The 14,298-nt window shown below is 53.4% G+C and overlaps 1 protein-coding gene across 2 annotated transcripts in view; it reads right to left on the minus strand.

Moving 5' to 3' along the window:
- Positions 1 to 530: 530 nt before the first annotated feature.
- Positions 531 to 14,298, minus strand: part of NDRG1 (N-myc downstream regulated 1) — a 56,537-nt gene continuing 42,769 nt past the window's right edge. For both annotated transcript variants that reach the window (XM_035699125.2, XM_049092766.1), the window contains 7 exons: positions 13,938 to 14,041; positions 12,378 to 12,434; positions 11,505 to 11,556; positions 10,382 to 10,429; positions 7,856 to 7,891; positions 5,566 to 5,617; positions 531 to 2,456 (listed from right to left, as the gene is read on the minus strand). In XM_035699125.2, coding sequence (XP_035555018.1) covers positions 2,245 to 2,456; positions 5,566 to 5,617; positions 7,856 to 7,891; positions 10,382 to 10,429; positions 11,505 to 11,556; positions 12,378 to 12,434; positions 13,938 to 14,041 — 561 coding nt within the window. In that variant the 3' untranslated portion in view covers positions 531 to 2,244. The remainder of the gene's footprint in view (positions 2,457 to 5,565; positions 5,618 to 7,855; positions 7,892 to 10,381; positions 10,430 to 11,504; positions 11,557 to 12,377; positions 12,435 to 13,937; positions 14,042 to 14,298) is intronic.

Raw genomic sequence — 14,298 nt, forward strand, 5'->3', positions numbered from 1 at the left:
TCACATGCCTTGGTGTGAAATACTGGTGTTCTTTGCATAAAGAAAAAAGGTGAATTATCTTAATAGCTGTGACATTGATTCTATGTTGAAGCAGTGATATTTTGGATATGTTGGGTGAAGGGAGATAGATTATTAAAATGAATGTCATTTCTACCTTTTAAAATACTGCTGTTAGGGCAGCCCAGGTGGCTCAGTGGTTTAGTGCCTGCCTTCAGCCCAGGGTGTGATCCTGGAATCCTGGGATCAAGTCCGTGTCGGGCTCCCTACATGGAGCCTGCTTCTCCCTCTGCCTGTGTCTCTGCCTCTCTCTCTCTCTGTGTCTCTCATGAATAAATAAATAAAATCTTTTTAAAATTAATTAATTAATTAAATACTGCTGTTAGAAGACTCACATCGGTGGCTCATATCATATTCCCAGGGGCCAGGGGTGCTCTAAGGCAGGTGTCAGGAGGCCCCAGGTAAGGAAGGACCCCTCCCTCGACTGTGGGGGCTGCATGCACGGTCCCTTGGAGGAAAAAGACACAAGCCACTGCAAAGTTACAAATTTATTGGTCTGGAAATAAATACAAATATCTGATTAAGAAACTTCTCTGGAAAGACTTGTACACAACAGTTTTCCTGTCTCGATTCAGCCACTCCTGCCCTGACCCCTGACCGGGTCAGGGGAGGCGTCCGGGTGGTAGGAGCAGTCAACTGAGTCACTGCCCCTTCAGCTACCTGGAAGCCTTGACTACGTCCTCCTCCCAACTCGAGGGTCCTGGAAAGCACCAGGCCCCAGCGGCTGATTCATAATGATTCATCCCCTCAGATCAAACTTCCTATAAGAAGATCCATGGTTAGCCAAAATGAAAATCAAAAGCCAGTAGTACAGGAACTTGACAGCGACGCCGACGTTGCCCAGAAATGTCAGTGGTGCCGCCCCACTCAGCAAAAGGTTAGAGGGGCAGGGAAGAGGGGAAGGCAGGCAGGAGAGGGAAGGAAATCCCGTGGGATATTCCAGAATCCTTTCATCTTCTCAGCCAACGCTCCCCATGGGAGTCCCCCACTGCCCCCCTGCAAGAGCGAACAGTTCTACCCAGAGATCCAGCAATGTTACCGGGTCAGAAATGTTTGGCCGTCAAGTTCAGATTCGACCCCGCTTGTCAAAGATCGGAAGCTGGATTTAACTCAATCACACAAGATTGTGTGTGATTTCAGGATGGACTGAAATCACGACTGCACTGGATCCCATCACAACCACAGAAATCCCTTACATCGAATAGCCCAGATACCCCGCCACCCCCACCCACCCCCAGTCCCCCACCCCCACCCCCCACCCCCACTGCAAGGAGACTCATCACAGCCAGGTACAGCTGCTTGGAATGTTTCCCTCCGTTGCAAAGCCAGCAAGCAGGGACCTCAGTGGTCTTCCCCATGAACAGAATCATGGCTCACGTCTTTGGGGTAGAAAGTCGGGGCCGTGGAGGAGGAGACAGCCTGCAGAGCCCAAGGCTCGAAGGCCATGATAACCAACGTTGGCTGAGGCTGCATCTCTGGAAAGCCTGGAGAATCTGCTGCCCGCTTTCACTGTCCATTGAAAGGACGCCAGAAAAAAATAGGCTCGTGTTGTTTCGGCATTAAAAAGTGGCTATATACGCGAACTTGAAAAATCTACGTCTTCGGGTCAACTCAACTACGCAGATTTGGTTTCCCAGGCAGTCTAGCCTCCTACATAAATTCCACCTGCACCCCGCTCTCCATGCCTGCAGAGCTAAAGGAGCTGCCCCTAAACCCGCAGGTCTCCCCCTCCCCAAATCAGAACAGATTCTGTTTCCAGAAACTGGGTCACTTCTTTAGTTGGAGAGGAAAACAGGAAGTAGAGAGGCTGGGCTCCCGACACAACGCCCTCTAGGACCAGGATGCCGGGGTCAGCCTAGGCCTGGGCTTAGGAAGTGTTTAGGGCGGCGGGTCTTGTTTTTGGCAGTTTGGTGTCTCTGAGGGAGGGTAAGAGGGTGGCCCAGTGGGCCACGTGTCAACGAGCACAGGACACCGAGATGCTTCTTTTCCTTTGGTCCGCCCACCCTGCCCTGCTGGGAAAGGTGCCCCTGACAAACCCAGTCTAAGTGTTCCCCCCCAGAGCTCTCTTACACCATAAGCTTTGGGTTAATACGAGTTATGTGTGGTGTGGCAGGCGGGGGCGGGAAGGGCCGGAGGAAGGGCAGCTGCGTGAGCCCAGAGTCCAGGGGCGGCCAAGGTGCAGGCCGTCTAGCAGGACACCTCCATGGACTTGGGCCCGGCATTGTTGCCGGTGGCTCCAGAGTTGGGGGTGATGTCCAGGCGAGCACCCTCACTGGTGTGGGAGCGGCTGCGGGTGCCCTCGCTGGTGTGGGAGCGGCTGCGGGCACCCTCCAGGGATGTGACGCTGGAGCCAGAGGCCGTGCGGGAGCGCATCAGGCGGGTCATGCTGGCTGAGGGCACTGGGGGGAGAGAGAGAGAGAGAGGGAGAGAAGAGGCGCCGGTTAGAGACAGAGAGCACCAGATGCACCTGCATGCCAGCAACGGTGCCTCCTGCCTGACCCGTCCATCCCTGCGGCCATCCCGCCACCGGGCTCCCTGTCCTCTCTGTATCTGCTCCCAGAGGATGAGAACAAGGCCCCGATAAGGGGTAAGGCCTTACAATCACACAGTGGCTTGAAACCAGAGGTTGGTCTGAAGCCCACATCTGCAACTTCCTTAACTGTTGTGTGACTCTGGAAGCATCCCTCTCGGAGCCCCCATCCTGGTCAAGAAGGTGGGAATCCCGATCCCCTAGTATTGGCACCCATGTGTGCACCCGAGTAGCATAACCCCCTGCTGTCTACAGGCTCTCGAGGGCATCAGCTGGGCTAATCCCTCCATGCCACAAGTGGGGGAAACTGAGGCCACAAAGCAAGTCTGTGGCCCCGGTCACTTGTCATGTCCTCCAGAGAAGCCTGGGAGTTCCCAGGAACTATGAATGGCACTGCCCATCCTTCAGGACTTAAAACGCCCTTGCACATAGCAGATGGCTGAGAAAGTGAAATAAAGACAAAGCAATCCCTGCCGCCCTGCGCTGCCCTGGGCTGAATCCTGTCCTCCCCACCCTCAAATTCAGAGCCACCAGCCCCAAGTCATATCCACAAGAATCTAAGAATGGACATAGGGTGCTTGCCAATATATTTTGTTAAGATGAGGTCATCCTGGATTAGGGTGGGCTCTAATGCAATGGCTGGTGGCTCATAAGAGGAGACAGACACACACACACACAGGGAAGAAGGCCACGTGAACACAGAGCAGAGATGGGCGTAATGTGGCTGCAAGCCAAGGGACACCACAGATTGCCAGCTCCCACCAGTAGCCGAGATGAGGTAAGGAAAGATCTTCCGAGAGCCTCTGAGGGGAGCATGACCTTGTATACATCTTGACTTTGGACTTCTAGCTTCTAGAACCGCAGTGCAGTCAAAGAAACGAACCATGGTGTCTGGTTTCCTTCTTAAGCCAACCAGTTTGTGGAGATTGGTGACGGCTGCTCCAGGAAACTAGCCCACCACCCAAACAGGCATCACTGCCAAGGCCCCCCTGAACAATCCGCATCACAATCTGAGCCAGCCCATAGAAACGCAAATGTGCAGAGGTCACACTCCGCTCCGTGGGCATGGGGGGCGGGCTGGCTGTGACACATATCCACAAACACAACAAAACAAACCCTGGCTGTACTGAATTCCCTTCTCAGAGAGCTAGTGTCTAAATGAGCTCTTTCAGAGAATCGGCCTCACTCCCACATCTGTCGCTCACCTATTTCTTCTGAGCCCTGTTGCTCAACCTCAGATCTGGAGTTTAACCGACCTCTCAGGGCTCTGGTGACCACAGAATGGTGTCACAGAGGCAAAGAGCTGGTCCTACCCGCCCCAGCTTGAACAGGCGCTCGATAGAGGACTATTTGCTTTCTCTGTGGTTCATGCCTCTGGGACTAAAGCTCTTCCTGCTGTCTTCCCCTATAACCTGCCGGATGCTTCAGCTTTCTGGAAATAGAAGCGTGTGTGTGTGTGTGTGTGTGTGTGTGTGTGTGTGTGTGTCTGTGTGTCGGAGGGAACAAGGCCTGCCTTTCACTTCCTTTCTCCCCAGAATACACTTTCAAGGCAGAAATCCAAACCCAGGGCAGGTCCAAGACAAGCGAGTCATGACGTGTGCCCCGCAAGGTTAATGAAGTCTGTCCATCCCATCGGTGTTCTCCGGCCACTGCCTCTGGCTGAACACTTTCCCATCGGGAAGGCAGCTCAAAAGGCAGCAGACCCACAGACAGATGTTTTCTGCTGGAATTGGGCACCCAGGGCCACCAACTCTGCCCGAAGCACATAAATCAGGCTCCCTGGCTCTCCTGGCCTCTCTAGAAACTGACCATGGCTGAGGCCAATCTTAACACTGCGGTCAGTTTACCAAATATACCATTACTATTTTAAATGGGTGGGAAAATTGTTTCAGTCTCAGGAAAAAAAAAACACACACACACACACAACAAAAACAGAAGAGATTAGACATTCAGACTTCCTAGTTAAGATGGGCACATAAATTATAATTCTAAGCAGTAGGCAGAAAGAGCCAGAAGAACCACGTCATGGCTCACACATCAACCGGTACCATCTGTGGCTGCCACCCAACAGAGTGCTTACACTTGGCATTCTCTGTCCTGCTCATGGGACTGCATTTCTGAAAAGGGGCCGTAGGTGTCTAACGAATAAACTATAACCATCACACAAAATGCAGTAAGTTCTTGAATTATGCTTCTATTTATCCTTCAATTCCCAAATCCAGTGATTTGGCAAAGACGCACGGTCTTGAACATAAGTGACTTTTTATCACCCGCTTACACAGAGCTTTTCAATTTTCAAAGAACTTTGCAGAGATCTCCACTGTGCTCCAGGCTTACGCTTGCCCCCATTCACATCCACGAGCACTCTCACGCTATCTCGCTATCTCTCAAAAAAAAAATAAGAGTATCGAATAGGATTTTTGTGATGGTTAAACGAGAAAAAAAAAATGAAGGATTTACTAATAATCTTCCATCACTACCATCACTGCCACTACCACCAGCATCACGGAAACTGGAAGTCTCTTAAGAAAGCACGTAATCCTATATATGCAACTGATGCATCACTAAATTTTACCTCTGAAACTTATAATACACTCTGTGTTAATTAAATTGAATTAGATAGTGAAAGAAAGAAAGCACATAATCAAAATGTAAAAGATTTTCATAGTTCCGCCATCGTCTTTTTGGGGCTTAAAGAATTAGTCCTCATCTAAGTCTGAAGAAAATTACCTGGTATGAAACAACTCCTGTTCATCAGTGCAGGGAGCTACCATGGTACAAAGGAGATACTAGAACCTTTGCACTGCCACCCATCCACCACCACACACCTACGTATTTCTTCCCCTGACCTTCCCACTTTGCAAAAAGCTGAGGCTGGCCAAGGTGGATAGCTCACTCAAGCCCGGTTCAGGTCATTGCATTTTCAAACCCCACGCCTGCCCTTCGCCCCACTACCTGCTTGGAAAGGCCACACTTACTGTATCCCATGCCCTGCACGAAGTACTTGAAGGCCTCGGCAAGCTTGGCTGGCTGCAAGAGAGAAAGAGGACAGTACGGTCAGTCGTCGGAGGTCCAGTTCCTGAATGGCCACGTGGAGCTGTGCCCTTGGTCACCTTCACTAAAGAGCTTGGCTCAAGGGAGAAGGGCACCACATGTTGACAGGACAATGCACAAAAGTAAAGGAAAGGCTATGAGGTCACAATCGGGAGCAAAATTAACTTTGGCTCGAGAGAAAAAATTCAAATTCACTTCCTAGCTGGGTGAGTTTGTTCAAGTTACATAACTTCCCCTTGTGAAACATGGACAGAGAGCCACACTAACTTCTGAGGGTTTCTGTAAAGAAGACTATACTGGTAGAGTGATGTGTCCAACTCCGCATCTAGAATGTAACAGCACCACCCATTGTGCTAAGGACTTTGCAGCCTTGTCTTATTTTCTCTTGACAACAACCTTATGAGGTTGGTGCTATATCTGCATACATTTCATTGCTGAACAGAGAGGTAAATAATCCATCCAAGGTCATACAGCTAATTCATGAGGGGTCCTACAGATTAATCCAGGGCTTTCTAAATTCTATGCTTTTAAGACAATTCACTCTCAGCCTCAAGAGCAGGCTGGCTGACTGGATGAATGGAAAGAAGAAAGGATGGTGGATAGATAAAAAGGAAATAAGATGGATGGATAGAAGTAAGGAGGATGGACGGGTGGATGAAAATAAAGGATGGGTGGAAGGAAAGAAAAATTAGAAGAAGGATGGATGGATGGATGGATGGATGGTGGGTGGGTGGATGGATGCATGGATGCATAGATGCATGTATGCATGGATGGATGGTTGGATGGATGGATGGATGGATGGATGGATGGATGGATATATGTATAGTTGGATAAGCCAATTAACCAAACCAATGGGGCTACTTTAAATGAAATGAGTTGGGAATGCTGGGAACACACCCAGTTCTATCAATTACTCCTTTACTCCTCCCAAATTTAAACCAATCTGCCCTGGCAGGTGAATGCTCTCAGGTAAAGGCCATATCCACAGTCTAATTAACTGCCACTCTCAAAAGCAATGCCCTGGCTCTATTCTCCTCATACTTTCTGTCCCAGTGAGAAGTCATCCGCAGACGCAGTGTTCCTACCCTTCCCCACCAACTCCTGCCACTATTCTACAAAGAGCCACATGACATAGAGGCTGTCGTCAAGTTGCCCTCTGGGGTTCGTGTGACAATCATAAGAAAGAGTTGCCGGTTAGAGGTGCAGGGAGCCAGGGGCACCCTTGCCAGCAGGACAGCAGAAACAATCTTTCAGCCTCTCTTCCCCTTCCATGACACTGCAATAAACACTTGCTCTTCTCATCTCTAAGGACTGTTGCCCTTGCCAATGGAATGAGGGGTGGGAACGCACTCTGTAAACATACACCCTATCCGTAAGGGCCAAAAGGGGGAGACTGATTCCTTGGACTGGGCTCCTGGAAGCCTGGGCTAGTCCAGCTGCCGCCATGCATCAACAACGCATTTTAATTATGGTCAGGGCTGCATCTGTTCTCATTCCAAATACAGAAAAGGAAAAAGGGAAAGGGTGGGGAGGGAGAGGACGGAGGGAGGCCGTGAGGGGGGCCCTGGAGTCCTACTGTCTCAGGAGGAGTCTCAGGAGTGAGATGGATGGATAAAGACTCCACCAGTAACGTGCAGGTATTAGCTCACGCTTATGTCTAAGCAGGGCTCTACGGGGAGCCCATCTGTTCCCCCCAGAGGCTGGGACATCCCATCCTTCTCTGGCTTCTCCCAGCTGTCAAACGGGCGTTAACACAACAGCAGATAAAACACTTGAAAGGATTTTGTCCCTTTCCAGTGGGAGCAGAGGGAGACCCCGCAGAGAGCCTAGTACCACCAAAGGCCACTTGTGCCTCCACCTCTGTATGGAGCTCTGGATGGGGGAGGCTGCAGTGAGCAAAGATCCAGAGCAATGAGTCAAGGTCCAGGATCCGCCTGATGCAGAAATCTGCTTCTCGGGAGGGTCTCTTCTTCAGATCCCTCCAGTGAAATACTCTGCGACCCCACACAGAAGACCCCCGTGTCATCTACCCCCCTGGGGTTCCTAGGTGATCAAGTCCTGACCCGCAAGCACCTTTCATAAACGGTAAGGTGTCTGCAGTGTCATCAGATGTCACAGTGAGGTAGGGGAGGAGCAGACAGGGGGGGAATAGGTGGTAACAGGACACAGAGGCACCTGCCCTCCAGCTGGGGAGTGGTGACAGGTGGGACTCACCTGGGAGATCTGCGGGAGGCCACCACAATCTGCCATCTGGGGGAGAGGGAAGCTGGTTAATGCCAAACACAGCAGCAGAGGCGTCCCTCCACCTGGCGCTGCCCTGCCGCTGCCCTGCCCCTGTTCTGTCCCCTTTGGGGGGAAGTGGGCACCTATGGGTGGGGAATCACCCATCTCCACCTAGCAAGGCTGCTCTTGTCACCACCCATCTTGGCACCGATGTGTGCCTTCTTGACAAACCAGATGCTCAGTGCTCTGCTAGACCCTAAAAGAAATTTCCCTCAGTTCCTCAGGAACCAGGGGGTGTGACTGTCCCCCGCTGCAGAAGAGGGACCTGAGACTTTGAAGGACCTGCAGGCCTCCGGCCAGGGTCCATCTGACCAGAAAGCCTTCACTGCATGAGGCCCTGTACACACACATTTTCTTTAAACACCCCCTCAGTCAGAAACTGCCCCACCCGAGACTTCAGGCCTCATGGTCTCTTCGCTGGCCACCCTGGTATAAATGCTGTAGCTTCCAAAGTTCCTACTGAATCACCCACGCTAAGGCCACCGCTTCTTCGTCAGGGCGGCTGTAGGCACGTGGGACTAGGACCCAGACCCAGGGCTCGGGAGACCTGGGCGACAGGTTGGGACGGGGGGAGGATGGCTTGGAGAGACATGGGACTGGCAGGCGGGAGTGACAGCGGCTGAGGCCGGGCCATCCCACAGCCCAGAGTCTCACCTCAGAGCCACGCTCACGGGGCTGTCCTGGGTCTGGGATCGTGGTGACACGAAGCCAGAATTCCACTCCAGGGACCAACCCGAATCAGGCCGAAACAGGTCAGATCCCCATCCACCATCAAAGCCACTTGCTCTTAGGTCATCACCTACCCTCTGCAGATGTAATGGGTTCAGATGAGACCTGTACTGGATTAGTGGGGACCCTAAATCCGGTGACTTGGATCCTAAGTCTAATGACTTAAAACTAGAGGGTAATTTTGGCTCAGGGACACCAGGGAGAAGGTTGGGTGGCGTGGAGGCGGAGACAGGAGGGATGCGGCCACAAGCCAGGGAACTGGGGATTGGCCACTGCCAGAAGTGGGAAGAGCAAGGAAGGAGGCTCCCTGGAGCCTTCAGAGGGAGCGTGGCCCTGCCCACACCTTGACTTTGGACTGACAGCCTCCAGATGGTGAAGAGAACAGACTCCTGTGCCTTTAGGCCACCCAGCTTGGGGTGCTTTTATGGAGAAAAGGGGACTGACCCCCTTTCCCGAATGCTCCTTCCTCCCCTCTCTAGCAGCAGTAACTGTGGCCTGTCCACCTTCCCCCTGGGACGGCAGCCCCAGGAGCCGCCGGAGCCCAGACACAGATGTGTTAGGACGATTGAGACAAAGGAGCCCCTGGGTTGGCCAATCAGCAGCCCCCTCAGGCTCAAAGCCCCGCATCTTCCAGTCTCGCAATTTCCTTGTAAGGAAATCTTGAAAGAAAATGTAGGTCAAAGAGCCAGTTCTGGGGGACCAACCACCCCTCCTGGGTGTCAGATGCCTCCTGGGACCTTTCATTTATTCATGAGAGACACAGAGAGAGGCAGAGACGGAGGCAGAGGGAGAAGCAGGCTCCCTGCAGGGAGCCCGAAGCGGGACTCGATCCCAGGACCCCGGGATCAGGCCCTGAGCCAAAGGCAGACGCTCAGCCCGAGTCACCCAGGCATCCTCCCCGATGCCTTTCAAATGTGTTCCTCTTTCACAGCGACCCACAGCCCCTCAGCTCCTCGTGCCCCCTAATTTCACACGGGCCCTTCCTGGGTCCCCTGCCCTCTCTATTTCTGGGAGAATAGCCAGAAAGATTCTTCACGTCCATTGTATCTTTGGGGCAATGCGGCCCCAAACACCAGGGTGGCTGGATTGCATGGTCAGCGAGGGCGCGGACCCTCACCCCGGCCTCGGGACAGAGAGCACCTCAAGTGTCCAGACGAGCCTTCTAGACATGGTCCTGCCTTCCCATGGCACAGCCCCCCTCGGGGGAACGCCCAGCCCCCGCCTCCACTCTCCACCCACCCCCGGGAGAGCCCTGCTTGCACCATCCCCGGTCCATTCCTCATCAGATCACCACAGCCAGTAGCCCCCCAAGGTCTCGGGGTCCCAGAGAAGGTTCCCTCCATCTTTGTGGCTGAGGGTGACCCGCGGTGGCCCAACACACAGACGTTTGTGTCTTTAATGCAAACATTAAAGAATTCTTTCTTGGGCCCCTGGTGTCTCAGCGGTTGAGCATCTGCCTTTGGCTCGGGTCATGATCCCGGGGTCCTGGGATCGAGTCCTGCCTCGGGCTCCCCGAAGGGAGCCTACTTCTCCTTCTGCCTGTGTCTCTGCCTCTCTCGCTGTGTCTCTCGTGAATAGATAAATAAACATCTTTAAAAATAAAAATAATTTAAAAAAGAAAAGAATTCTTTCTCTGGTCTCTAAGCAGGCACTAGACTATTCCTTTCTGCAGCAAACCAGGGGTCTCTCAGAAAGAACAAATGCAAACGGGGATCATTTTGCCTGTACCTTGAGGAGAGTGGTCTTGGTTGGGTCCAATTTTGAGTTGCACTCCACCTGGACAAGGAAAGGGGAAGAAATCTATTAATTTTCTCTCTGGGGCCAAAGTCCTCATCTTTTCCCCCTTCCTGGTGACGCGGCCACCATCGGCAGCAGCGCCAGTGCCCCTGCTGGCCTGAGGAAAGAACAGGAGCTCAAGGTTAAGCAACGTGGCCATAAATTCCAGCCCTGCCATCGCTAGCCGGGCGACCTCAGACAAGGTACTTCATGTCTTTGAGCCTCTCGGTTTTTTATCAATAAGATGGAAATAATATCTTTCTCAAAGGGTTGTTAGGGAGCTGAGCTCCAATCTAGCGGATGCCCCAGAAAGCTGCTAAATGAATGGCCTTCTGTAACCAGCTGCTGCCAGCGATTGTGCAAGCTCAGCATCTCTAGTCCAGACAACTATTCTTCATACAAAATGATGTTTGCTAAGCCAGGTTTCTCTCTTCAAATTGGGCAAAATAACCCACACGTGACCCGTGATGTTCAAAGCGCCTATAGGAGAACTATCACCTCCCTTGATGTGAATAAGATATCTCTACTGATGCATCCTAAGATTATGTCCAGTGGGTTAGATCACAGGAAACTCTCGGCCCCTTAAGACATTTCAGGTCTTTATTCTATGAACATTTGCAAATCCCACTCTGTAGCTCACCGCACAAGGCATGTCACCTCTCTAGGACTCTGCTCAATCACCCCTACGTCTCCCTGTCTCCAGCTCCAGGGATGGTGGAAGGGTAGAGTCTGGGCTTTTCCTCCCCAACATCACAGGTGGGAATTAAGGGGTGAAATGCCCCACAGAGCCTTGTCTGAGCCTCACTCCCCAGATGCCTCTTTGCCCCGCCAGACATTCGGGGACCAACTGGGTCTGAAAACTCTACCCAATTCCCAAAGGAGAGGACAGTCCCTTGGACCAGCAAGCCAGGCGACAAACCCATCTAAACCAACCAATGGGAAGTGGTCTGCGGGGCCGGCGAGGAAAGGCAGGGAAAGAGGCTCGTGTCTGGGGTCCCCCTAACCCCCGCCCCAAGGCCAACCAGATGTGGGCTGTTGACTTAAGCACAGAAACGAGTGGACGATTTCTACCTACCACAGCATCCACAGCAGGAGAACTGTCCCCAACCACCAACAAAGCAGGACACCTGGAGGCAGGGAGAGAAGGGAGAGTTAACACAAAGTTCATCTAAAGATTTACATGCTCCCAGGCCTGCTAGGCTGGGGCCAGAGTTCTAAAAAAATTTGAAAAAATAAAAATATTTTATTTTGATTTCCCCAGTACCCTTTGCTGTTTTTCTTTTCCTTCTCCTTCCATCCTCTGCTTTGTTCTTAGGATACACCTCGGGGGAAGGTGGGGGGTGGAAGTCATTTACACCTTAGTATTAATTTCAGCCGGAGAATTTCTGTGCCCTGATGTTTTTAGTTTCAAGCATCCTCTCCTTTAAGGCAGGATAAGTAGGACTTTGCCAGCAATCAGGCTCAGAGACCAAGAGGACAAGCCCAGCAAAGGAAATGGCATGTGCCAAGTTCAGGTGTCAAATAATATGGGTTCACTTGAGGGACTACAGAAGACAGGCGTTACTGGTGGAATGCAGCTAGTGGTCCCCATGACGGTCTTTGCCCCCCTAGGGCACTTGAGGGTGGGACTTGTGTCTTAGTCATCTCCAGGCTCTGTGAAAGCAAAGCCTAACCCCATATGCAACACAGAGTAGGTGCTTAATCAATTCTAGCGCACACAGCATTCTGAGATCCATGGCTCCCACCCAGGTCTTGGGGACACCCCAGGAACCCCACCACCTGCATAAGGAGGTGACTGAGACCGGGTAGTGCCTGACTCCTGGGAAGAATGCACCCGGGGCTCGCAGACGCCCTGGCACAGAGGGGCCCTCCCGCCGAGCATGGAAAGAAGGCCCTGCCAGTGGCTGAGCAAGGCTACGCAGTCGAGACGGGGAGAAAAGCCACTCACTGCAGGGTGACTGTGTGGGCTCCGGGCATCGGCCGCTCGATCTCCAGGTCCCGTCGGCTGCAGACAAGGAAGGCATGGTTACACCCCGGGAGGTCCTGCCCTTGGCTGTGCTGGCAAAACCACTCATGTTCCAACCTGCCTGGCTCTCAGGACATCACAGCCTCTGGGGGTCCATATAAATGGTTTCAGGGGTAGCGGGACTCGTGCATTTCCCCTGTACGGCCCGCCTCCTTGTCCCTAACATTTATTTTTAATAGGAGTACAAGCCACGTCCCCCACCACAGAGGGTTCCTATCCCCCCTCCCCCCATGGAGCACCAGCCTCCACTGTTGGCCTGTGTCTCACCAGCCCCCAACTCTGAGTCCTCTACACAATCTCCTTGAGATCTCAGGCCCGACCCCTCTCCATCCTCGTTCCAAAGCCTCCCACGGTTTCCCACGGTGCTGCGTCATGCCCCACGTGGGCCCGGCCAGCCCCACGGCTCGCCCCTGCAGACGTCAATCCAGCCCCTCGTCCCCCGGCAGCTCCCACCACCAGACATATGGCCTGGAGCCAGATGGACTGGATTCAGATCACGCGCCCCTCCAACTTCCCAGCTGTGTGACTTTGGGCAGAACACTGAACCTCTCTGTGCCTGTGCTTCCTCAGCGGGAAACGATGATGGCAACAGCGTCCAGGATTTTTAAGAGGAATCACTGGATTCCTAGGGGCATCGTGAAGCCAAGGTGGCGGGGGGGGGCCTGGGGACTGTCCTGGCCTCTGTGCGTGTGTCCACCCACCGCCTTAGCCGACAGCCTGACTGCTCCAGCTCTCGGGGAGTGTTTGCTGACGAAACGCCCTGCTGGGCCCCAGGCCTTCTGTTACCCACTGGGGATGTGACCTCTCCCTCCTGGCGGGAGGCTGGGTGGACGGTTAAGAGGACATGGACACTGGATCTTGTTACAGATGGGAATGCCCTTCGTGAAGCTATCAAGGGTGAGGCCAGACACCCCATGAGGCTCTTTCCCGTCCCTCTCATGGGAGCGTGGCTGGGCAGACTGCATCCACTGGGGTTTACAGCCCCCCGGCTGACACCATGTCCCCGCCCTGTCCCCTCCCTTAGCTGAGGTCCAGGCTAGCAGCTAGCTATCAGCAAGAGGGCCACCCCACCCCTGCCCCCGCCAAAGACTGGCAGGATGGGCTCCTTATCCTCAGCAGGACTCCCCTCCCAGCAGCCCCCCTGGACTCCTCCCATCCGCCTACAGGGCTCCGTGGATGCTCTCTTCGCTCTCCCCCCACCTGGCCTCTCCTGGGGCTCAGCCTGAGCAAAGCGCTGACTCCAAACCCCGTGAGGGCTTCACCGTGTCCCCCTCGTGCTTGCCCCCTTCCCCATGGTCTGGCGCGGTAGCTGAGCTCCTTGCAAAGTGCCTGAAACACCAAGGCACCTTGTCCCTGTCCCAGTAATCTATCTGCTGCAAGTCAGGGGCTGCATCTTCTCCTAAGTTGAGGAGCCCCCTCCGCCTTAGCCCACGCTCCAGACCAACACAAGGAAGTCGGCATGGCCGAGCTGCGGCCCAGTACCTGTTGTAGGCGTTGATGAACAGGTGCAGGTTGCCGGGGTTCATGTCATTCACGATGTGCTGGCGGTAAGTGTGGACCACCTCCACGTTGTTCTGCATTTCCTCCTGCATTGGGGGTGGGGGGAGAGAGACCCTTCACTGCGCCCGCCGCCCCAGGCCACTCCCGAGTGTCTCCACTCTTCAGGTTATACAGGCACAGAGATAACCATGCCTAACCCACTTGACTGCCGGGGTGGGGAGGGGAGCTGAGGAAACCCCCGAAAATGCAGCCTGATTTGGCACATCGGCTGATAGCAGGAAAGGATGCAAACCTGCAAAGGGCAAAGCAGACCCTTCCGGGCTCCCGACTGGGGGAGTCGTTA

Source organism: Canis lupus, chromosome 13, assembly GCF_003254725.2.
Source record: "Canis lupus dingo isolate Sandy chromosome 13, ASM325472v2, whole genome shotgun sequence".
Lineage (NCBI taxonomy): Eukaryota > Metazoa > Chordata > Mammalia > Carnivora > Canidae > Canis > Canis lupus.